At 44.9% G+C, this 22,498-nt stretch overlaps 1 protein-coding gene across 2 annotated transcripts in view; it reads left to right on the plus strand.

The window, feature by feature from the left end:
- HDX (highly divergent homeobox) overlaps nt 1-16,972 on the plus strand; it is a 36,734-nt gene extending 19,762 nt beyond the window's left edge. For both annotated transcript variants that reach the window (XM_058032907.1, XM_058032908.1), the window contains 6 exons: nt 2,366-2,512; nt 5,923-6,130; nt 9,038-9,117; nt 11,006-11,089; nt 13,129-13,251; nt 13,463-16,972. In XM_058032907.1, coding sequence (XP_057888890.1) covers nt 2,366-2,512; nt 5,923-6,130; nt 9,038-9,117; nt 11,006-11,089; nt 13,129-13,251; nt 13,463-13,588 — 768 coding nt within the window. In that variant the 3' untranslated portion in view covers nt 13,589-16,972. The remainder of the gene's footprint in view (nt 1-2,365; nt 2,513-5,922; nt 6,131-9,037; nt 9,118-11,005; nt 11,090-13,128; nt 13,252-13,462) is intronic.
- The last annotated feature ends 5,526 nt before the right edge of the window (nt 16,973-22,498 follow it).

Consider the following 22,498-nt stretch of genomic DNA (forward strand, 5'->3'; position numbering starts at 1 on the left):
CAGACACCGGATTTGCACCACAGAAATTGCTGCTCTGTGGGGGATGAGGGGCTGGCAAGGAGCCAGGAATGTCTCTGATAAACTGGGTCATCTCCTCCAAGGATGGTGGTGTTCCACTTGGGAGGTCGGGGATAAGCCGGGTTTAACCCTGCACGGCACAGCTGCTGATTCAATTTGCTTTTCCTTGGGAATGCATAGGCTGGATCCTGCTGGACAAAGCCTCTGCTGCTTCCTAAACTGTGGCCAACAGAAGTGGGAAATGTAAAGGATTCAGCCAACAGCCAGCACTGTCAAAGCCAAGCCTTGAATTAGCAAGCTGGCTATCTGAAGAGAGGAAATGAGAATTGTATTCAGAGCTTAATGATGTAAAAAACAAGAACTGAGTTACTGGCTTGCCTTCACCTCTAAGTATTGTCATAAATATGAAGCTTTCCAACATTATCTTCTGATATTTTCTCCTATAATGATGAATATTATGATATTTGTAGGGCTCTGAGGTTTTGCTCTTGGTCCCTCGTTTCCTCTGATGGTATTAAGCATGGGAAGGTTATTAACTAAATTGATGGAAGCTTAGTTACATGCACAATGTAGAAATTCTATCCTTTATTTTCTGACAAAAGTCATTATGTAATTTTTAAGCAGTTTATAATGCAGGAGTCAAACTTGGGCATGATCCATGTCAAGGGATGATCCTGTAATTGAAGGTAGTTTGTGATTTCCCTAAGGAAGTGCTGATAAGGCCCTTGGCACAGCGTGTTACAGAAGGCAGCTCATCTGGAGCTGAGATTTGGCCATGCTCAAGTGTCATTTACATCTGCTGAGCTTAGGAGTGACACTGATCTCATGATGCTGGTGCAGCTATTGAGAGCAGGGTGTGTAAATGATGAAAATGATGATCCTTCAGCATCTCTGAGGTCCCACAGAGCTGCTGCTCACTTGGCAGAGCACTGGGGCTCCTCAGTGCTGGCCTTGGGAGAACAAAATGGCTAAAATGAGACAGAGACTCCAAAGCAGAAAATATAAATTACATTAACATCATTATACAGCAGTTATGAGGTGAAAACCATTGAATAGTGATGAGGTGGTGGAACTACAGCCAGGAAAAGCTCTGAGTGCCTGGTGGACACTCAATTAATTCGGGATTCATCAAAGTTGGAAAGGCCTCCAAGGTCAGCAAGTGCAACCAGATCACATTTGAATTTATCTGGTGCTTCTTTTTACTGGGACTAGTTTAGGAAGAGAAAAGTTTGATGCACCTATTTTGGGTTCATACATTGAGGAGACTCAAGTGCTTCTAACATTTTAAGAAATAGTAATTTTTAAGAGAGGAAAATTGCAACAATTACAATATTCTGAAGATAAACAAAAGCTGGAACTGGGAACCGTACAAGACTGTCAAATGATCCCAGTTCTGTAAAATTACTTTTTATTCCACTTAAAATTATTTCTTTCTAACTTTTAACGGTGTTTAAATGAGCAAACCCAGAATTCAGCTATTGAAATGATGAACACAATTCAGCTACTGAAATAATGACACGTGTGGCACATGGGCTCAAGTTACCAGTGCAGACTTTGTGGTTGATTTTCTGTCCTCTGAATAGCAGGAAAAGTGAACAACATGGGTTGGTGCAATGAAACTGTAGATTTTAGATAAAATTCTGCATGAAAAGCTTTTGTTAAAGCTTGGAAGCTCTACCAGAGAAATACTTTCTGTGCTCACACCAGTTCAAATAGTGGTAAGATGTTTAGGAATTCCTTTTCAGTGTTACTCCTTTTATCACTGATCCACTATCACATGTTTTGATAAACGCAGACAAAGAGTTTGGGAAGTCGCAGATAAACAGTGGAACCAATTTAAACTCAAGCTCACCACATAAACATTAAAGTATTCCCTTTAGGAAGTCAGAATCCTTTGAATTATGCATGTGTTGTAGTTTGCAGTAAGATAAAAGAACTTTTAGGGGGGAGGGTGAGAAACTTGAAAAGCCTTTAAGGAGTAATTTGCATAAATTGGGTGGAGAGAGTAAACAGCACAAGGGGGAAAAAAGTTATTTTCAGTAAGGCCTTACAGAATGAGATAAAACAAATTACCAAAGAAATCAGGTGGAGTTGAAACAAAGCTGAAGTGCCTCAAACTTTGTGTTAATGCTGCCACTGCCTTTACAGCAAATCCCAGGGAACTCTGAAGTGCCCTGGATAAAAAAAAAGGAAATCAAAAAAACCCCAAATTCTTAAGGGAGACTTAAAAGAGAAGAAGAGCCATGGAGACAGTGGAACATGTGTGTAACTGTGTGGGAGACCTGTGGACATGAATGCTCAGATGAGCAGATTTTTTTCAATCTAACAGTATTTTTTTATCTTGCAGTTACAGGACCGCACACAATTTAGTGACCGAGACTTAGCTACCCTAAAGAAATACTGGGACAATGGCATGACCAGCCTGGGCTCAGTCTGCAGAGAGAAAATTGAAGCTGTGGCTGCAGAATTAAATGTTGACTGTGAAATAGTTCGGGTAAGAAATCCAGAGTCTTCCCTTATCTTGTCACAGGAGCAAAAATAGGACAGATGAAAGGCTTTAAAATTTTCATGGGGAGGCTTGAAATAGATTTCATGTATTACATAATGAATGACCATGTTGGGAAGTTCTCTCCTGCTCTTTCTGCAGTCTATATTTAGTAAAAGCCCTCAGGTCAGGGTCTTATTGATCAGCAGCAGAAGCAGCACTAGGAGCTGTTTGACATTCTCTTGAGGAAGATTTTAAGTACAAGTGTTACATTTTTGAGGGAGATCCTAGAAGACTGAAAGGTACTATTTACATTGCTAATAAGATACCAAAAAAGGGCTTTTCTAAAGATACAGGGAAAATACTTCTCATTCATGCTTATAGGGAAAATTGTATGAAAGAAAATGCTCCAAAATAGAAAAAAAATTGTGTTACAAGACTGTCTTGAGGGCAGGTTGAGGTGTGATGGAGGAATTCTGGGTCAGCTGGGTTTGATGGTTGCTGTAGGAGGCTGAGGGAGGCCCAGGTGTGCTGGAGATGACCTGGCTCCCAGAATCTGCTCATCATCTCCTCCAGAGGCTGGGGTGTTGTGTCACTGTGTCCTGGATGAGCACACACCCAGCAGCACCTCTGGGGTCTCTGCCCATCCCAGCCTCAGGAAATGTCCCCTCTGTTTGCAGTCAGACAAGGACAGGAGCCTTCCTTTCCCTTGTGACAGGTGTGACAATTGGGATTATTCCTTCCAGGCTTCATCCTCCTTTTGCACCTGTTTGCTGAATCCCTGGCAGTGCTGCAGAAGCAGGGCTGAGCCCTCAGTGAAGCTCTCCTGCTGTGAGACCTCTGCCTTGGTGCATCCACATGGTCCCAAAGCTGCTTTCAGGGCTGACCACCAATCTGGGTATTTCTTTTTGTGGGCACAGGAATTCTAAAAATCCCAATTGTACTTTTGGAAGCTGCAGAGAATCATTTTCTCTGCAGAGAGCAAAGCTGCTCCTTGTTTTCCAAGGACTTCCCTTTGCTCTCTGAAGGTGAAGCTGTTTCCCCTGGCAGCACCTCCTGCACAGCACAGTGACACCCTTGGTGTGTTCCCTTCCTGGCACACCAGGGTGTCACTGTGGGGTTCTGTGCAAACCTTTCCTCCTGCTGGAATGTTTCTGTGCCCAGGGCAGGGACCAGGACACCCCAGAAGGTTCTGCCATCACCTGCACCAGAGCAGACCACAAGTGATCCCATCCACTCACAGACCTTGCTGGAAGGGTTTGAGGAGAATATATTTTAGGAATAGAGCTCTCAGGCTGATTTCCCACATGGCAATCCCAGTCTGCTCTTGCCCTCACTGTTTTGCTGTTCCAGAATGTTCTCTGTTCAGCACAGCACACAGGATGTGGAACCTTCTCTTCCCCATTTAATTTGAGACACTATCAAAACATGTTCATCTTCTCTGACATTCTCAGTATGTTGAATGAAAGATTTTCTGCTTTGAAAAGCCTGTGAAAAGATCTGCCTTTCCCAAGTGCCTTCTTTACTAAAAAAGAGATAGATTGAATTTTAAATTTTGTTAGCACTGTTTGGTAAAATCACAAGATGATGGGAAAATTTAAAGAATGGCAATACACTGCTTGGAAAAAAGAGACCTAGATCTCAAAGGGCTGCTTGTGTGGGGGTTTTCTTTATTTTTTTTTCCCCAAACTGTAGGTAATAGAAAAAAAATTATCTAGGTAGTTCTCTGCATACCTGTTGTGCATTCTTCAAATAGGAAAATCAGCAAGCTGGGAAAGCAAATACCAGCCAACAAAAAAGATTTGCTAAAAATAGTGTTCAGCATGTTATCTTTTAGCTTGTTAGAGATGCAGCTTTAAAAGGCTTCGTTTTTTTTTCCAAGGCTGGCACAGCATGAAACTGTGTTTAGTACTTGGGACTGCTGTTAATATTCCTTTACTTTTTCTCTTTGGTAATCAAGGTATTATAAGCAAAAAGTTTTTTATTCAACTTTCTCAGAACCCTAGGAAGAGGAACAAGGCAGGTGTTTCTGAAATAAGGCCAGGGTGATGCTTAGTGTGCCTTTAAAGAAAATCCTGAAATATTTTAATGTCTTGGGTTACTCATTTGGAAGAGAGGCCTCATGGACAGGATGTAAGGATGTGCATTTTGCCATGGCCTGGTCATGTTTCCAAACCCAGGAGCTGCTGCTGTTTCTGGGGCTGTGGGTGGTGGGAAGGGGATGAGAGCCAGCCCCAGGAGAGTGGGAGGAGCAGTTGGTGAAGAAGTGGATTCCTGGCTCTGGGAAGGATTTTTGGTTGCCAGTGGAGGCTGATTTGGTGGAATGCAGGCACTGGGGTACAGGGGCTGTTGGGCAGAGTTGAGATGAGATGAGAAATTGAAAAGTCTGAGTGACACAAGGGACAGGAGAGCCTCAGCAGATGAAGAGTTGCAGACAATTCTTGTTACATCGTGTTAAACTCTGAATCTTTAATAATTTTTTGTGTAAATGATTCTTCATCAGAGAAGGCAAGTTAATGACCAGGTGTACAGATCCACTTGGAGAATTTAGAATGTGGGTCTTTTCTTCTTTTTATTTTCTCCTTTGAAATTCAGTTTTATTGATGCAAGATGAACTTAAAGCATCCATCTCCATCCACCATGGGAGGGTTTCCAGGTTCCCTGGGCTGGTTTCATCTCCCAGACTGTTCCCAGTGTGCTCCCCTGCACACACTGCAAACAGCTTTTCCTAAAGCTCTGTTTTACAGCAAAGGGGACTGAAGGATGAGCTGCTCTGAGCTTTGTCCTTCCAGGTTCCTTTCTGCCCTCCAAGGGGAGTGCTGTGGATCTGTCACCTTGGCCAGCTCCCTCTGTGCTGTAGGAAATCCTAGAACAGGGGACGTGTTTGGGTCGTCGGAAGTTGCAGAGTAGGAGAACCTGCATCAAAGATCTTATGTTAAATTTGTTGAATAATTTAGAGGGGCAGAGACCTTACAAAGTCACTTAGTCCTGCTCTTTGTCTGGAGCAGGATTTACTTTGGAATCAAGTCAGGTTTCTCAGGATGTTGTCCACTGAAATGTTGAGTACCTCCAAGGCTGGAGTACCAAGGCTTCTATGGACAAACTGTCCCTCTGAATCACTGTAAAACATTATTTTTTCTTTTATATTCTCAACTCCAATCAGAACTTCCCTTGCTGCCATTTGTGCCCATTGCTTCTTTTCCTTTTGCTGTGCACCTGCCTGTTTCCCTTGGAAAGCTGAACCTGGCACAGGATTTGGGGAGCAGCCTCAGGAGGGTGACACACTGGGGAATGCTGAGTCCCTGAGCTGCTGGCTGCACCCTGGCTCCTGTAGGCCAGAGGTGCTGATGTCACTTGGTTGGGGGCCTTTTGCTTTTGTCATAGTTTCTGATATCATTCATGTTTATTTCTCTTACAAGACTTGGATTGGGAATCGAAGACGGAAATATCGTTTAATGGGGATTGAGGTCCCACCCCCTAGAGGAGGTCCTGCTGATTTCTCTGATCAATCTGAATTTGTTTCTAAATCAGCACTTAATCCAGGAGAGGAAACTGCTACTGAAGTGGGGGATGATAATGATAGGAATGATGAAGTATCAATCTGCTTATCTGAAGGAAGCTCACAAGGTATTTGGAATGCAGTTACTACTGTGCCTATATTTTCAATTTTGTGCAGTGTGCATGCTTTGGATTCTGTTGTACACATTCAAACACGTCTGACAGAGTCACAAGTGCTCCACCCTGCCTGGGCTGAAGGTACTGTTTGGTCTCTTTCTTCTGCCTCTGTGTCTCTGAGTTTTGTTGGGTTTGTTGTACAAGGATTGGAGAAACCTTTGATCATAAGAGCCCCATTTCTGCCAGATTCACCTGAAACGAAGTCAAGAGTTCACATTCTGCTGGTGCAATTGAGAGCCAGATTTAGAAAATGCTCTCTGCCAACTGCTGAGTTCTCCCCAGCCAGCTGGGATGGCCGTTCCATTTGACACCCATCCCTGGAGGTGCCCAAGGCCAGGTTGGACAGGGCTTGGAGCACCCTGGGACAGTGGGAAGTGTCCCTGCCATGGCAGGGGTGGCACTGGATGAGCTTTAAGGCCCCTTCCATCCCAACCCATGATTCCACAGTTCATCCTTGTGATCCTGAGCCACCCCAGGCACTGGTGGGGCTGTGCAGAGCTGCTGGGACTGTGCATTCCCATTTCTGCTGGCAGGGAACCCCTCAGCTCAGCTGGAACACAGAGCTGCCCTGGCCCCTGCTGCTCTGTCTGACAGGCAAACACAAGCAGCAGATCAAAGCAGGAGCAGGGCACAGCCCAGGAGCCCTGGAGCTGCACACACAGGGGGTGTCCTCAGTAAACTGCAGGGTCTGGAGTGGGAAATGCCTCCAGCTGAATTCCCTTTCCCCCCAGGAGCCCATGGGATCGATGTCTCCCTGTGCTCCTGTCCCTGAGCCCTGCACATCCCCACTCACTGATTGCTGCCAGTGCTTGTGCTTAGAGATCAATGGGGCCTTTGCTCTGCAGGATAAAGAGAGTCTGACCCTGGGCTGCTGCTGTGCTCTCAGTGTGCCAGGCTGGTCCTGTCATGTCCTCAGAACATGAAGGGAAGAGCCAGGGGAACAGGGGCAGCTGGGAATGAGTTTGGGAGCTTTGTCACACTCGAGTGTGGAGGGAATAAGATGGTAAAGAAATGGGTCAAGTGATTGAAAGCCAAGTGAGATGAGGAATCTCAGAGTTCTTGATTTGCCTGAGGTGGGGAAGGAGCTGATTTAAGTCAGATCTGCTTCAGAGGAAATGGTGACAGGGAAGAGTCTGAAGTGTCTGCAGATCAAGTGAGGAATAACTCTGTGTTGGCTGAGCCAGGCTTTCACAGGCAAGGTGAGGCTGAACATTTGGGAGCATTATTGGTGCCAAAGCCTAAGGAAGTGCAAAGAAACAAGAGGATTTCCCCAGCATCCGGGAATCCCACCTTCAATCCTTTATTCTCCCACTACAATTATTTCTGTTCATTTCTCCAGTTCAAAGGAGGAGGTTCCACTGCTGCAGCTCAGCTGGGTTTGAACTTCCTGGAAAATTTTCCCCCAATAGCCATGGGTTATATTCAGTCCCAGATAGGGAATTGTTCCAGTGTTTGAGAACTGTAACTTTTGGTCCTAATTTATTAAAAAAACAAAACTAAAACAGCAAAAAACCACTCTGAAAGACAGACAAAAGCAATTTTTGGTCACCTAATTAGAGTGATTAAAGTTGATGGCTTCTGCTTTTAAAATGTAGTGCATAAATATAAAAAAATAAGCTCTGCTCTGATGCAAAATGGATCACGAAAGCTCTCATATTTCCTCACCTTTTTTAATTGTGTGTTAATTGAATCCACAGTGTGTAGGTGGAGGCCATTAGGGCTGTGCTGGTTCTGTGAGGTCAGGATGAATATTTAAGGGGTTGGGAATGCTGTAGGGAGGTGCTTCCTTCAGCTGTGGAATGCAGGGGGTGACTGGCAGGGTGACAGAGTTCCTGTGCCCTGGAATGTCCCTGAGCTGTGACCTCACCCTGGCACCTCCTCCCTTCCCTGCTCCCTGTGATCCCGTGTGCTCCTGGCACAGTCTGTCCTATGGAGCTGTGACTGGTGGCACACTGAGCTCATTTGAAACAATTCCCAAGCAGATTTGCTCAGTGTAAAGATTTTTAACTTCAAAGTTGTTTAAAACCATGAACTGGCTCTCTATGGTCTGGCCTAAACATTTCCCTGTTTTTTGGTAGTCCCAGGGAAATTCTGTTATCCCAGTGTTTGTGTGGAGGTGACAGACCCTGGAGTCACCAGAACCTTGCTGCCCTTTCCCTCTTTTTATATTTAACATGTATCATAGATTTATGTTTTAATATGCAGAAGTCAAGTAAATATGCAAAACAAACTTCAATTTTCGGGGCAAATAGAACTTAACTTTCTTTGGGGTTTGTGTTCTCCTTGGCTTTTAAGGTCAGTGGAATCATCTCATGCTTTGTGGTTGAAACACCAGGATAAAATCTGCTCTGTTTTCAAGTGTTTATACATAAAAAATCCTTTAGGTTTACTGGGGATAAGAATTTGCAATAATCTGATCAGGTTTTGGTTCAAAACCCATCAGTGTCTGCCAGGGGCAAGTGGGATTTAGGTATGTACCCCAGAATTTCAGAGAATGCAGGATTTTTCACATAGGAATTCATTTTCATTTAAACAAACCCAACTTCTGCACATCTCTGATGTGAAACTCTGCATCACCATTGAATATTCCAGCCTGAACCTAAAAAATTGGAAAGTTTTGGTGCAGAGAATAACTGAGAGTTTTGTTGTTGTTTCAGGGGGGAGGTGGTTTGATGTTGGCCTGAAATGCTTGTGACAAGATGTCTTTTTAATAAGGCAAATATTCTGTTTATGATTAGACATTGATACCATGACTTTGCTGTTGGATTTAGCAGCTGTGACATTTAGTGGTAAACACCATTAATGGTCCTTCAGCATAAAATGGGAATGAAACCTGACAAAACCAATTTATTTCTGCAGAAGAGACAAATGAAGCTCTTCAAAATGAAGAAATTGGCCACAAAGATGATGACCAGAATCCAGTTTCCACTGATAATGTGGTATGTTACCTTTCCTTTTCCACCAATTAATAACTCCTTAATTAATGTTGAGGTTGTTGTTCAGCATTTGTGCTTTTCACTAGGTGACAACTTCAGCTGTGTGTGTTAAAAGTCCTTCCTATTTGAGCTTTAAAGATGTACTAAAAATTCTAAAACATGGCAGGAAAAACCCTGAAACCTTCAGTAGAAATGGCTTGGAGAGATGGTGCCCAAGAGACTCAGCTCCCCAACCTGCCTGAATTTTGTCTTTTGATACAACAATGGAACAAAACCAAGGAAGAGTTTCTGCATACTTTGTTCTGAAACACTGTAACAAAACTTCTTAAAAATGCACTTAAAATTGGACTAAAATATATTGTATTTGCATAAGAGGTTTTCCTGTTTGAAATTCTAATCTGTTCCTTCCCCTCCTATTTTAAAAAGTGTGTCTGAGAAGGGGAATATGAATGTTTGGCAGTTATTTAGGGACTCTTTTCCTCAAGCTGAGTCTGAAACCCAAAATATTTGAGTCCCCGTGTTCCTGAGGGTCTGAGGGAGCAGCAGAACTCAGGGACATCAAAGCTCTGGGTGTTGTCACTTCAGCTGGGCTGGCAGACACTGAGCACACAAAATGTGCTTTATCCTCCCTGCCCTCAGCACAGGCTTGGGAGCTGGGTGGGTCCTGCCAGGGAGAGCTGGGAATGCCCCTGGAAGGATTTCAAGGATTTCTCCTCAGTGATTTCAGGGTGTGCAGGCAGGAGGGACCACATGCTGCAGGAAAAACCTGAATTAACACCTCAGGAATGACCCATGGACATGGATTGGGTCAGTGGGGGCCCTTCCATCCTAAAAAGCAGGAACATTGCTGTAACTCATTATGGACAGGTTCATAAATATTCACAACTGTCAAAACAATTAAAAACAGTAAAAAAACTTGGGATGTATTTCTGAGTCTTAGTGTTAAGCTTGGCCTTAACACTGTGCTTTAGATATCTTTAGAAACCCAGTATAAAAAGCTCCCCACATTTTTGTGAATTAGGTAAAAATGTCCATATTTATGCATTTGGAAGTGTCCTTTGGATCAGCACCCCTACAGCTGAGGGGATGTGGCCAGGCAGGGTCAGAGGAGAATCCTTGATTTCTTTAGGCAGGAGTAGCTCAGGACTTGCTGGTTTATCCAGAGGTTTATTTCCAAACCCTCCTTTGCAACCACAGAGCAGAGCAGGGGCTGTGAGGGGATAAATGTGGGACTCAAAGTCAGGAAGCTGGGCCAGGGAGCTCCTCCTCTGTAAACAGCCTGAGTCTCCATGGCAGCAGCTCCCACTGATTCCTGCTGGCTCTCCTGGCTGAGGTGCATGATTGCCATCTAATGGGGCTGCATGGCTCAGAGCTGCTCAGGAGCCAGCACTGAGCTCTCCTTCCTTCCTTCCTCCTTCATCCTTCCTCCTCCGTTTATCCTTCATGCTTCCTCCTCCATTTATCCTTCATGCTTCCTCCTTCATGCTTCCTCCATCGTTTAACCTTCATCCTTCCTCCTTCATCCTTCCTCCTTCATTTATCCTTCATGCTTCCTCCTTCATTTATCCTTCATGCTTCCTCCTTCATCCTTCCTCCTTCATTTATCCTTCATGCTTCCTCCTTCATCCTTCCTCCTCCTTCATTTATCCTTCATGCTTCCTCCTTCATGCTTCCTCCTCCATTTATCCTTCATGCTTCCTCCATCGTTTAACCTTCATCCTTCCTCCTTCATCCTTCCTCCTCCATTTATCCTTCATGCTTCCTCCTTCATCCTTCCTCCTCCATTTATCCTTCATCCTTCCTCCCTCCTCCCTCCTGCCCCTTTGGGATGTAGGTCCCCGTTTGTTTGTCTCCACTGTGTGTTGGAATGAACTGTTTGTTTCTGTTTCAGAAAATAGAAATTTTAGATGATGAGGAGAGTGATCTGATCAGCAATTCTGAAGTGGATCAGATGAGTTCTCTTTTGGATTACAAGGTGAGTGGTCGGGCCATGTCAGGGACAGTGGGACAATCCCCAGGGAGTTCAGGGCGTGGAGCTGTCAGGAATTCAGCAAAAGCCTGTGGGATCCTGAGCTGCTCTGCTGTTTTCCCAGTGGCACATCATTCCCTCATCCCACCTCCAGCCACTTTATCCATGTTTCAACCCCAATGGAGGCAGGAAAACCCCATTTCTACAGAGCTGCAGCTCCATCCCCGTGTCCCAGCAAAGGCATTTATGGACAAAGGCATTTATGGAGCCACCCCATTGGAATTGTTCTGGGAATGCTGTGACACTTTTCCTGCAGTGTGGTGCTGCCAGCTTGGAAGGGACTGAACAGCTGGCAGGAATCCTCTGCTGGATTGGGGGGCTGTGAGGAGAAGGATTCCCCAGGACATGCTGGAAGTGGTGCCTCTGGGAAGGAGGAGAAGCAGCTGGACCCTGCCAGCTCCAGCCCAAGGCTGAGGTTGTGTCTGTGCTGCTCTCCCAGGAGTCTCCACAATTCCACCTCTCCTTGAGCTTTCACCTCCAGTGCTGATTTTTCCCCTAAGAAACCAGATCTGTTCTCCTGATAATAATCAATTACCAAAATAATGAACAGATCATCTCTTCAGAAGAGAAATTCCTCCTTCCAGCAGCGTTTTCCTGGGAAGGGCAGTGCAGAATGAATCAGGAGAGGGAATGACCTTTTCTTAATGTCACCTGTCAGCACAGTGAGAGCCTTGTTGTGACAGTGCCCTGCAGAGCCAGCCCTTTGTTTGACAGCACTGATTACTCCCTGAGTTTTCTGCCTAAATCTGAATTCTTCCTGGGCTGGGCAAAATCCAGAGCTAAACAGGCAACTGCTAAGTATTCGTAGGGAAGAACTCAGCTGATTTTTTATAGAAGCTTCAGAATTGCAGCCCAAATATTCTTCTCTCATTCTCAGAGCTGTTATCACCTTGAACAGTGTGGTGAGCAGTGCTTTCACTGAAAAATGAGAATTTTCTGGGAAAAAAACAACAAAAATACAACCATTTTTAAAGGTTTGTTGCAAACCTTCAGAGCATCATGTAGTCACAGCTTTTCATGTCACCTAAAGCTGAATTCCAGCCAGTGTGACCATGAATACCATATTTTTTCATTATTCTCTCATGAGTTGGTGCTATTAAGCAGAGCCCTTCTGTAAAAAATGAGAAATGCCTTCGATCTTGTAACCTAAATAAACAGTTTGATTTTCATGATCTTTGCAAAAGTGAGTAACCAGAGAAAATGAATTTTAGCTCTGCACTAATCAACAGGTTCAGCATTTTGATCCAATAAGTTTGAAAGAGAGGAGATACTTGGAATAAATTGAAATAATTAACAAGTCTGAATTTTTAATTAAGAGATTTGCAAGTATAGATTGGGAAAATGCTTTTTAGCCAAAGCACACAAATTATTGATATTTCCTTACTTTGTAATATACTACATTCAGTTCCAGCCCAATAAACAACTCTGGAGGTTGGAACTGAATGATCTGTAAGGTCCCTTCCAAACTGCTCTGTCACTCTGAGATATTCCTGTTTATTCTGTAACCCGAGGGATGCTGAGGAGCTTGGTGAGCTGACACTTGATCCACATCAAACCAGCTGCTGGAGGATGTTATCTTTTAATTCGTGGTAGCTTTGAGGAATTTTCAAGTGATTTTCCCTGATTTTTGTGTCAAGCCTTCTGCTGTAATAATTGAATTTATTTGCTGTCTCTCCTCACAGCCCCCCAATCACTTCTAGGAAGAGATCTGGGCTTTGGTTGTCATTGTCACTAAAAATAGTTGAGTTTTAACCCAGGGCTGTGCATGTGTGGTTATTCCAGTGCTTTGTCCTGTCCCCATCCCTGGAGGGATTTAACAGACACAAGGATGTGGCACTTGGGGACAAAGCATTGTCCCCAAGTAAGGGGACAGTGGTGGCCTTAGCAGTGCTGGGGGATGGCTGGGCTCAGCCTTAGGGGGCTTTTCCAGCCCAAAGGATTCCTTGGTTCTGAGATCATCCCCAGACCCTCTGGTTTCCCCACAGAATGAAGAAGTCAGGTTCATCGAGAGTCAGCTGGAGAGCCACAAACAGAAATACTTTGAGCTGCAGACGTTCACCCGCAGTTTGATACTTGCAATTAAAGCAGATGATAAGGAACAGCAGCAGGTAAATCCTGGAGCAGGTTTAATATCTGTCTTTAATATCAGAAGATGTTTGTCCTTTTGTGTTGTGTCCCTCTCTTGGGTTTATTCCAGAGGCTCAAATTATGATCGAAAAACTCAAATAATTTTCTCACACTTTGTTTAAATCACTGCTAACACAAAAACCACACCTAAAAGTGTCTATAGCAGATATTAGAAGTGTTTTTCCCTTGTAGGCTCTGCTTTCAGACTTACCTCCTGAGCTGGAAGAGATGGATTTCAACCACACCTCCCCGGAGCCCGACGATACCTCATTCAGCCTCTCGTCGCTGTCGGAGAAGAACGCCTCAGACAGTTTGTGATGCTCTGTCCTGGAGAGCCAGCACAAACCCCAGGGAGGTGCAGAGCAGAGACACAGACACAGAGAGGCTTTGCTCTGCAGTGTTCTCAGCCTGGCTCCTCACAGCCTTGCAGTGCCCAGGAGTTGGCAGTGCTGGCTTTGGGAAATGGAAGAGGTGAGGGAAGGGTGCACCGGGAGCAGCTTGGCCTCGGGTAGGATTAACTTTGATCTCCAGAACAACTCTGGCTCTGTAGCAAAGTCTTTTTTGAGCAGGGATGCAAGAGTGGGAAACACACCCAGTGAATTCTCCAGCTCCATGTGCTCCCCAGGCCTGTTTATTATATTTTTCCCCATTTTTACTCAGGTAGGTGGACTAAAAATTGGGGATCCAAATAGAATAACGGGCTTTCTCTGAGTTGTGCTTGAAAACCTGAAATTAAACTGAAGTGTTTTTTGTTTTCTGATTTGAGATTGTTAAATCTTCCATTTTTCTGACCAAAATAGCTGAAAAAAAACCTTGAAAGGCTAACTGAAAAAGTTGAATTATCATGAATAAATTATTAATGCAAAGAAGCAGTGATAAGTGTTGGAAGAAATGAGGTGGAAATGGGAACCCTGATAGCTGCAGGACACAACTTCCTAATACAGTAGCAATGGGATTGGATGTTTACACTCTTTAGAGTTTAATGATTGTAGTCTCAGTTTTTATTTGTCAAAGCCTGAATGCTAAAGTACTGCTTATTATTTTAATTCTTGGGTATATATTTCTCCACAAACTTTGCTCCAGTTTACCAAGCCTGTCAGAATTCCCCAGCTGTCACTGCACCCTGCAAGGTTTCCCAGTGTTGGAGGTGAGCTCTGCAGATCTGCTTTGAAGCCCTGCCTGGTGCATTTTTTGGCCAATGCCATTTCTAAACTGTGATCTGGATTGCAGGCAGGGGCTGAACTGAATTTTCTCCTTTCCCAGAGCTGTTGGCACTGAATCCCCTCAGTCCTGTGGTGGGATGGCTGAGCAGAGGTGTCCAGGTGGGTTCAGGGGGTGTGTTGGGGTCCAGGGAATGCCTGGCCAAGGCAGGGGTGCTGTGCTTGAGCTGACAGGGTCAGTCCTAGAGCTCTTCTCCTCCAGGGTGGGTCTGTGGGATGCTGCAGGTGCCTGCCCATGGCATTGATGCTCCAGTTCCAACCTGGATATCCCTCAGCAAGCATTTTTACACACAGATGCTTCAGTCTGGTAAAAAACCTGATCTTCCCATTTTATGCCAAATAATAATTGACTCTGGGGAATCCTTGTTCATGCAGTGAGTAACTCCCTTAATTTCAGTGGGAGGTCCAAGATGTAGCTCAGAAAATCCAGAGTGTTGGGGAAATAACACCTTTTTTCCTTTAATACTGGGATTAAACTCAGGTTTTAGGGTTTTCTCAGCCTGATCAGTTCCTCCCTAATCACTTGTACAGCTCTTTCTGTTTATTATCAGTAGTGAGCTCTGATCTTTCAGGTTTTCAGTCTCTCCTCTCCTTGGGCACGGGGAGGTTTTAGCAATACTGTTAAACACCAGCTGCAGAAAGGGCAGGAATGCTTTTAAAAGGTGTTCTGAGAAACCAAAATCTCACAGTTCTGCCCCCTGTACATTCAGTAAGTTCCCAGCAGAGCCACCCTCCCACAGGGAAATCCAGAGTTCCAGGCCTGTGTGTGAGCTGGGGCCTTAAAACTCAGAGTGGGAATGAGGTTTGTGAGCAGAGCTCACAGTGCTGTCCTGCACAGATACACAGGGCTGAGCTGGAATTCTCTGCAAAACTCATTTATAAAGGGTTTTCTATGCCAGGCTGACAATGGTTTCTGTTGCTGTTCTCTTTAGACAGGAAATCTGTGCCACTGACAATGAAACCTCTTGTTTTCTGTGAAATTAACATAAAATAGTGCTGGGAGCTGCCACTGTTTGGACCCTGTTTTTCTGCCTCTTCCACTTGAATTCCCATGACAGAGAGCAGGACACTCTTTAACAGGAGTTCTCAATTTCATGGTCAATTAAATCATCTGCCTTCCTGCAGGAAAAACTTCCATTGATGATTCCTACTTGGCTGTCTTGCTGCTATTTCATACCCAAACAAATGGAAGGGATGGATTTTGAATGAGCTGTTTGCTGGACACAAGCAGTGATGTCAGTCCCTGTTCTCCAGGGAGCTGGGATCCTCTTGGATTGCAGCTGAGGTGAGCTGCACCCAGGCCCACCCCATCCCTGGGGATGGACTGTGGGGGGACAAAACACAGCCTGGCACACTTGGCAACACCACAGGACAGCCAGGAAAAAAACAAAAAAAAAAAATAGAGTATAAATTCTATCCTTGAATAACAGAATCTGGGGAGGGAGATGCTCCACAGCTCCTTGGCTGGTGTTCTTTGGTAGCAGTGGGTATTTCAGAAATTGAATGACTGTGACCATTAGTGGTGGTTCAATGTTGGTGCAGAGCATGGGGGTGGCTCTGGGGTGGGTTTGGGTTCAGAGTGTTTCCCTGTCTGTAGGATGGACAAACACCTGCAGTAAGTGCAGTTCATCATTCCAGAACCTTCCACAGGAGATGAAGCTCATGCTGTGCTTCTCAGGGTGCCAGAAATCAGCCCCCTGTCTGTCCCAGTGAGTGACTGTAATGTGAATTATCAGGGGCCTCCTGTTGGTGGTGTTATCACCTTTCTGTGGCCAGGTATCAATGTTTGACCATCCTGCAGAGTCTCTTTGTCCATGAACAGTGACTTCCCTGGCATTGTTCATCCCTAAAGCACCCATGGGAGCATCAGTGATGTTTTTCTGAAGGTGGGAAGGCAGCCCAGAGCAGACACTTCACCAGAGGCAGCACAGGCTCTCCCTGGGGTTTGGGTGCTGGAAGTTTTGCTCGTGGTTAAATTCCCATTTCCTGGAGCTCTGCCTGCTTTCCTCTCCCTGCAGCTGATGCTTCAGTCACATCCACAGGTCTGACAGGAGTAACAGTGGCAGGAAATACTCCAATAAAACAATAAATACTCCAGCAGGTGAATTTGGGGCAGGTTTAAAGGCACCTGAGCAGATGAACTGTATGAGGTCTCTGGAGTCCCCAGCTCTGCACTTTAATCTCTCCAAGTATTTCTTTTCACTAAGGCAATAAAAAGTGTGAAATGAGGAGTTTGGGGCTTTGCAGCCCTGGGAGTGAGGAGAAGAAATGTCCTGGTTCTGTCCTCACCTGAGCTGGGCAGCAGCTTTAGAGAGCCTGTTCTCCAGGGGGAGAGGCTGGGGGTGCTGCAGGCTCAGGTGAGTCCTGAACAGACCAGCAGCACCCTGGGCATCCTGCTGGGGATGGGAATGGGAATGGGAATGGGGAATGGGAATGGGAATGGGAATGGGAATGGGAATGGGAATGGGAATGGGAATGGGAGTTGTGCTGCAGATGGATCTGCCCTGTGCTGTGTGTCCCTGCACTGAGCACAGCCCTGCTCTCACCGACACCCCTGCTGGCCCCAGCCTGTGAGGGGGGACAGGAATGTGCCCCGAGGGAGCAGCACAGGATTCCTGGAGCAATTCACACCCAAAGCTTGGTGTCCAACCTCCAGCCCTGCCCAGCTCCCCCAGAGCAGGGGCTGCAGGGCTGGAGCCTGGCCAGGTTCTGCATTTTCTGCCCCAAATCCTCAGCTTGGCTGGGCTGGTCAGTGAGCAAATTCCACCTGGCTGCGTTGTGGTGGTTGGTCCCTTTAATCAAGAATGTTTTCACAATGACCAAATGTGAGATCTGAAAAGTTTGGGGGGATAAAAATAGTCAAAGCAGCACTGCAGAATGGGTGTTTTCCATGGAAGAACAGGAGTTTAGAGTGTGAGTGTTCATTGCTCTGAGAAACAGCAGCTGCTTTGGTCAGAAGGCAACAGAAACCGGGCAGAGCCTTGGGCTTGTGGGGCTCTGTTCCCACCAAGGAGCAAATCCTCCTGGCTAAAGGAGCTGTGCAAGGATGCTCTGGAAGGGAAACAGTTCAGGTCAGTGCTTTGGCTCTGGGACAGTCCCCCATGTCACTGAACTAAGTCATGAACTCTTTTCCAGCTCTGTTTTACATTTTACACAATGCTACCTCTGAAACGTGACACCCCTTAAACCTACACAGAAAATGTGAACTTAGGAAATTTTTTTTAACCTTTTATAGGCAATAAATTATTCCCAACATGCATCCTTCAGTTTGTGTTTGGTTTCTGCTGAGTGTGAGCCATTACTTTGCTTTTATTTTAATGCTGTTTTTCTGTATTTGTGCTCATCACAATCTGTGGAGAAGGAAATAATGGAATATTAGGGAGAAAAGCTTAGCATGTGTTAATGGGAGAAAATATTTCTGTTACAGCTGAAGGATGGGGTGGCTGTGCTGGTTTTGGTGCAGTTCCTGTGAGAAATGGGTGAAATCCTTAATTCTGGTATTAATGATTGTTGGAACATTGCTCAGTGCATCAGATGAGTTAATCTGAGAGAGCAATCAGTGATCTCAGCACTGTAAGAAAAAGGTTTTACACTTTCTGAGACATCCCAGTTCATAAAAACCTCCACAGATTTTTGTTTCACTTGTTTCCCTTTTTTGTCATAACTTTATAGAGACCTTGTAGAAAGAATTTTGAAGTGTTAAATGCAAATGGGTCAGTAACAAACTGAGGTCAAATGTAGATTTAGACCATGTTTGTATTCAAGTTTCATCTGAAAAGAGTTCCTTGAATTTCCCCCATCACATTTCTCTCCCTGGAGCTCAGGGAAGGGTGGAGGATGCACAAGGGGGATGGAGGGAATGAGGCACAAGGAGGCAGAAATGAAGGTTCTGGGTTTTAATCAGGAAAATTTCAATAAACTAAAAGGTTTCTGTGCTGTGGAAAACAAGAGCTTCTGCTTTATCTGCAGATTTTGTGAAATACAGATCAAAAAGTCATTGGCAAATCCACTGAGTTGTGCTGGGGGAAAATTGTGTTCTCCAGTAGGAATTTTATCATTTCTGGGGTTATTTCTGGAATCACTGAGTGTGTGTGAACACACAGATGCAGATTTACAATGTGCACAGATACACTGATCACAGTAGCTCTACAAAGGTATTTTAACTTGAAATGTTAATGGAATTCTTCTCAAATATATTTCATTTGCTCTTATTTTTGTGTCTTGCTGCATATCAATTGCATAGTTCTGAAAATTAGTCAAATACACCCATACAAATATGGTTTATTGGTTATGTCCTTGCAACTGGTAACTTTTAGGCTTGGAAATTTATGAAAATGCCCATAATAATGATATTTTTAAGTTATCTTGGCAAATAAACCAACTGCTGTATTTATGAAGAGATAATGATAATTTCTGCTTTATTTTCACTGTAGCAATCCATTTCATTTAAAAAAAAATATTCTGAAGATTTAGATATTATTGTATGACTTGGATGCTTTCCTTCGCCTGCAAAACAGAATAATTGATGATTTTAAATCTTTTATCATTTCCTTTTGGGCCAATTCCTTAAGCTTTGTAATCTGAGCATATTCCTAAGTTTCTGTGTGAAAATCACTATTTATATTTCATTTTTCTGATTTGTATCAGAACGTGTAGCAAAGAAACTACTACAAACCTTCAACGGAGATACCTCCACTATGGTCCAGGACTCCTGATCTGGGCACTCCAGTGCCAGGTGCCCAGAGAACCAGTCCAGACGTTTGTATTGAGTTGCTTTTCTGTATATAAAGGGTATTTATAATCTTGTATTAACAGAGTCATCATTGGAAATGCTGATTTCCTGCTTTAGAAGCCTGCTCAGCTATTTTTATATAAAACGTTGGTCTTCGCCTTAATTTTTTTTTTTTTTTTTTTTTGGTGAAAAGTTGTGCCATAGATATTTTAACTTATCCACAGATCCTTTACAGAGTTTGCTTTGACTTCTCTTAATTAATAATTAATTTTTTTTCCTGAAATTGTCCTGATTTGTTTTCTTCTCCAAATGCATCTCAAGGTTGGTTTGCTTTCTTAATTTTTTTTTTTTTAATTTTTGGAAGATCCCTTCATCTGCATGCTTTGGTAGCTCAAGTTTTTCCTCTGTAGTTTATTGTTTATAGTTTAGAAGAACCTTTTATTGAAACCCCCTGAAGTAATGCTTGTACAAATGTATTTAGGGTGGCCCAGATGGTCAGAGAAAAGGGCTATTTAGCATTGGTAAATTTGTCTACTGACTCAAGGATATTTTTCTACGTCTGTCAAGTTTGGGACTATGGAGAAATGAAATAAAGGTGAACTAACTCCTTTTCCTATATGAACTTCTCTGTTTCTGTCTTTATTAATGACTTTATAAATGCTCGGTTCTGTTCAGAGCAACAAGAATTAAATACACATCGGGGCTCAGCCTTAATTCTTCTATTCTCACTATATAAATTATTATTTATGGAGTGGCTTTTTAGGATTGGAATTTTATAGAGACCACTGGAATTTTATAGAGCACTTGGAGCCCCCTGTCCCAGGAGCAGCGAATGTCCCTTCCCAAAATGGGATTTGTTGCTGATGGAGGCACCGCACACCCAGCGCTGGCCCAGCTCAGCTCAGCTCACCCCAGGGGTTTTTTAAAGCTAAACCTGAGCTCTCTGTGCTCTGTTCATCCCATCCCTTGGCATTCCCTAAATTAATCATCTCCAGAGCGAAATCCCGTGACCTACAGCCCGTGCCCCAATGCGCGTGGATGGGGCTGGGGAGAGTCCCCGGAGCCGGGGCTGGGACCGGAACAATTCCAGCCGGGAGCGCTGGGGAAGAGCGGAGGGAGCGCACGGGAAGGGCCCGGTGCGGGCAGGGATGGGAGCGAGGTGCAGCCCCCGCATCCCGCAGCTCCCGCATCCTGCAATCCCAGATCCCGCAAATCCCGGATCCCGCAAATCCCGCATCCCGCAGTTCCCATATCCCGCAATTCCCGATCCCGCAAATCCCGGATGCCGCAATTCCGGATCCCGCAAATCCGGATCCCACAATTCCCGCATCCCGCAATCCCGGATCCCGCAATTCCCATATCCCGCAATTCCGGATCCCGCAATTCTAGGGTCCTGCAATTCCCGGGTCCCGCAATTCCCATATCCCGCAATTCCTGCATCCCGCAATTATCGGGTCCCGCAATTCCTGGATTCCGCAATTCCCGCATCCCGCAATTCCCTAATCCCGCAGTCCCGCGTGTCGCAATTCCCGCATCCCGCAGCTCCCACATCCCCCAGTTTCCGGATCCCTCAATCCCCTGATCCCACTACTCGCACATGCCGCCATCTCCGCATCCCGCAATTCCCGATCCCGCAATTCCCGGGTCCCGCAGCTCCCGGCCGCCCTTGGTGGCAGCAGCTCCCCTGGCTCCTCTCCTCCGCTGCCGATTTCCACAATCCCGATTAATTCATTAAACTCTGAACGCTCCAAAGTCACCCAAACTCCGAGCTCAGCCCCCCCAGCTTTGGAATTCCGGCTGCAGAGAGAGAATCAAACCAGAGAGGACATAGATGGAGAGGAGTTAAATCTGCCTGACACTAAAGATTTATTAACAAACGTTCCTGGGACCCTGAACTCGGGTGTTTTGGGAAAAAACCGAGTCGGGTTTTTGGGAGCAAAGCGAGTCGGGTGGTGCTGCAGCTCCATTGCCACCTGGTGGCAAAAACCCCAGGAACTGGAGAAAAATGCCTTGAACTGTCCCCATAACTTCATATTTCAGAATGAACAACTATTTTGGTCTCAATGAAAAATCAAATATTGAAATAAATCTGGCATTTAGGAAAGAGGAGACTGAGATCAGACTGAAGGTGCAGCCATAAACCGGGAGCATATTTTAATTTCCCCATGTGGGTTTAAGTTCGGGAGCACCAAAGCTGCTCCATGGGATGAGGTGATGTGTGAGCAGCAGGGACAGCTGCGGTGGCCCCTCCAGATCCACGTTCCTGCTGCAAGGATTAAGGGAAAGAGCCATGAGAGGAGAAAGAAACTGAGGAAAAAAGGTGTTTTCTGCTTATTTACTTGTAGTTTTTATTTTAGTGGGGAAGGAAGGGGGAGGAAAGGGCAAGAAATGGGAAAATTTTCACATTTCACCTACTATTTGATCTTGCTTTTTGGTTATTCCTTCCTGGAAATCTGGAAGAATCTGGGACTGTGTAGAATTTTTTTCACTAGACAAAGCTCATTTGGCTTTCTTTGAAGGAAAAATTCTGCCCAGCCTCAATCTTCCCTGGCAGTCTCATCTTTTCTGTTAAATATGAATTTTTCAATTAAAAGCCTTTTACCCCCTCTTTCTTCTGAAGGTTTTGGGCTCAATCAGAATTCAGGGGAATTTGAAGTGAATTTGAAGGAGTCACCCAACAGGTCCCAGCCCTTAAGGATGGACAGAGCAAGGGGAGCAGCAACCACACCTTTCCAAAATACCACAGCCATTTTGGGAAGGCCAAATCCTTGGAGTGGCACCTGGGCACAGACACCCCATCAGGTCAAGGACCACGGGTTAATTAACCTGAATTTAATGTTCTGTTAATCATTTCACAGTTACACACCCATTCCCACAACCCCCCCAGGCTTCATTCCCATAATAGCAATAAATGGCTCACTGTGATCTGAACTATAAACAGATTTCATGAATTCTGCCAGAAATTGAATATTGAATTATTTCTCTATGCCCACATGTCTTTCCTGGTTTGCTTAATTCTGCCAAATATTTAGCTCAGCCTTCTCTTCTCTCAGCAGCCCACACTCTCCCAGCTACATCTTCCCATTTTTGGACCATTATTTAAAATTTCAGGCTTTTTACAGAGCCTGGCCAAGGAACCAAAGCTGATCGGGAGGAATGGAGCAGCTGCAGGAGTTCAGCTCCTGGGTGGGGATCTGGCTGTGGCTCCTCCTGAGACACCTGCAGGGTTTGCCCCAGCCCAGGCTCCCTGGTTTGCCCCTTTTTGGGAAAAATCCC

The sequence above is a fragment of the Melospiza georgiana genome, chromosome 12 (genome assembly GCF_028018845.1).
Source record: "Melospiza georgiana isolate bMelGeo1 chromosome 12, bMelGeo1.pri, whole genome shotgun sequence".
Lineage (NCBI taxonomy): Eukaryota > Metazoa > Chordata > Aves > Passeriformes > Passerellidae > Melospiza > Melospiza georgiana.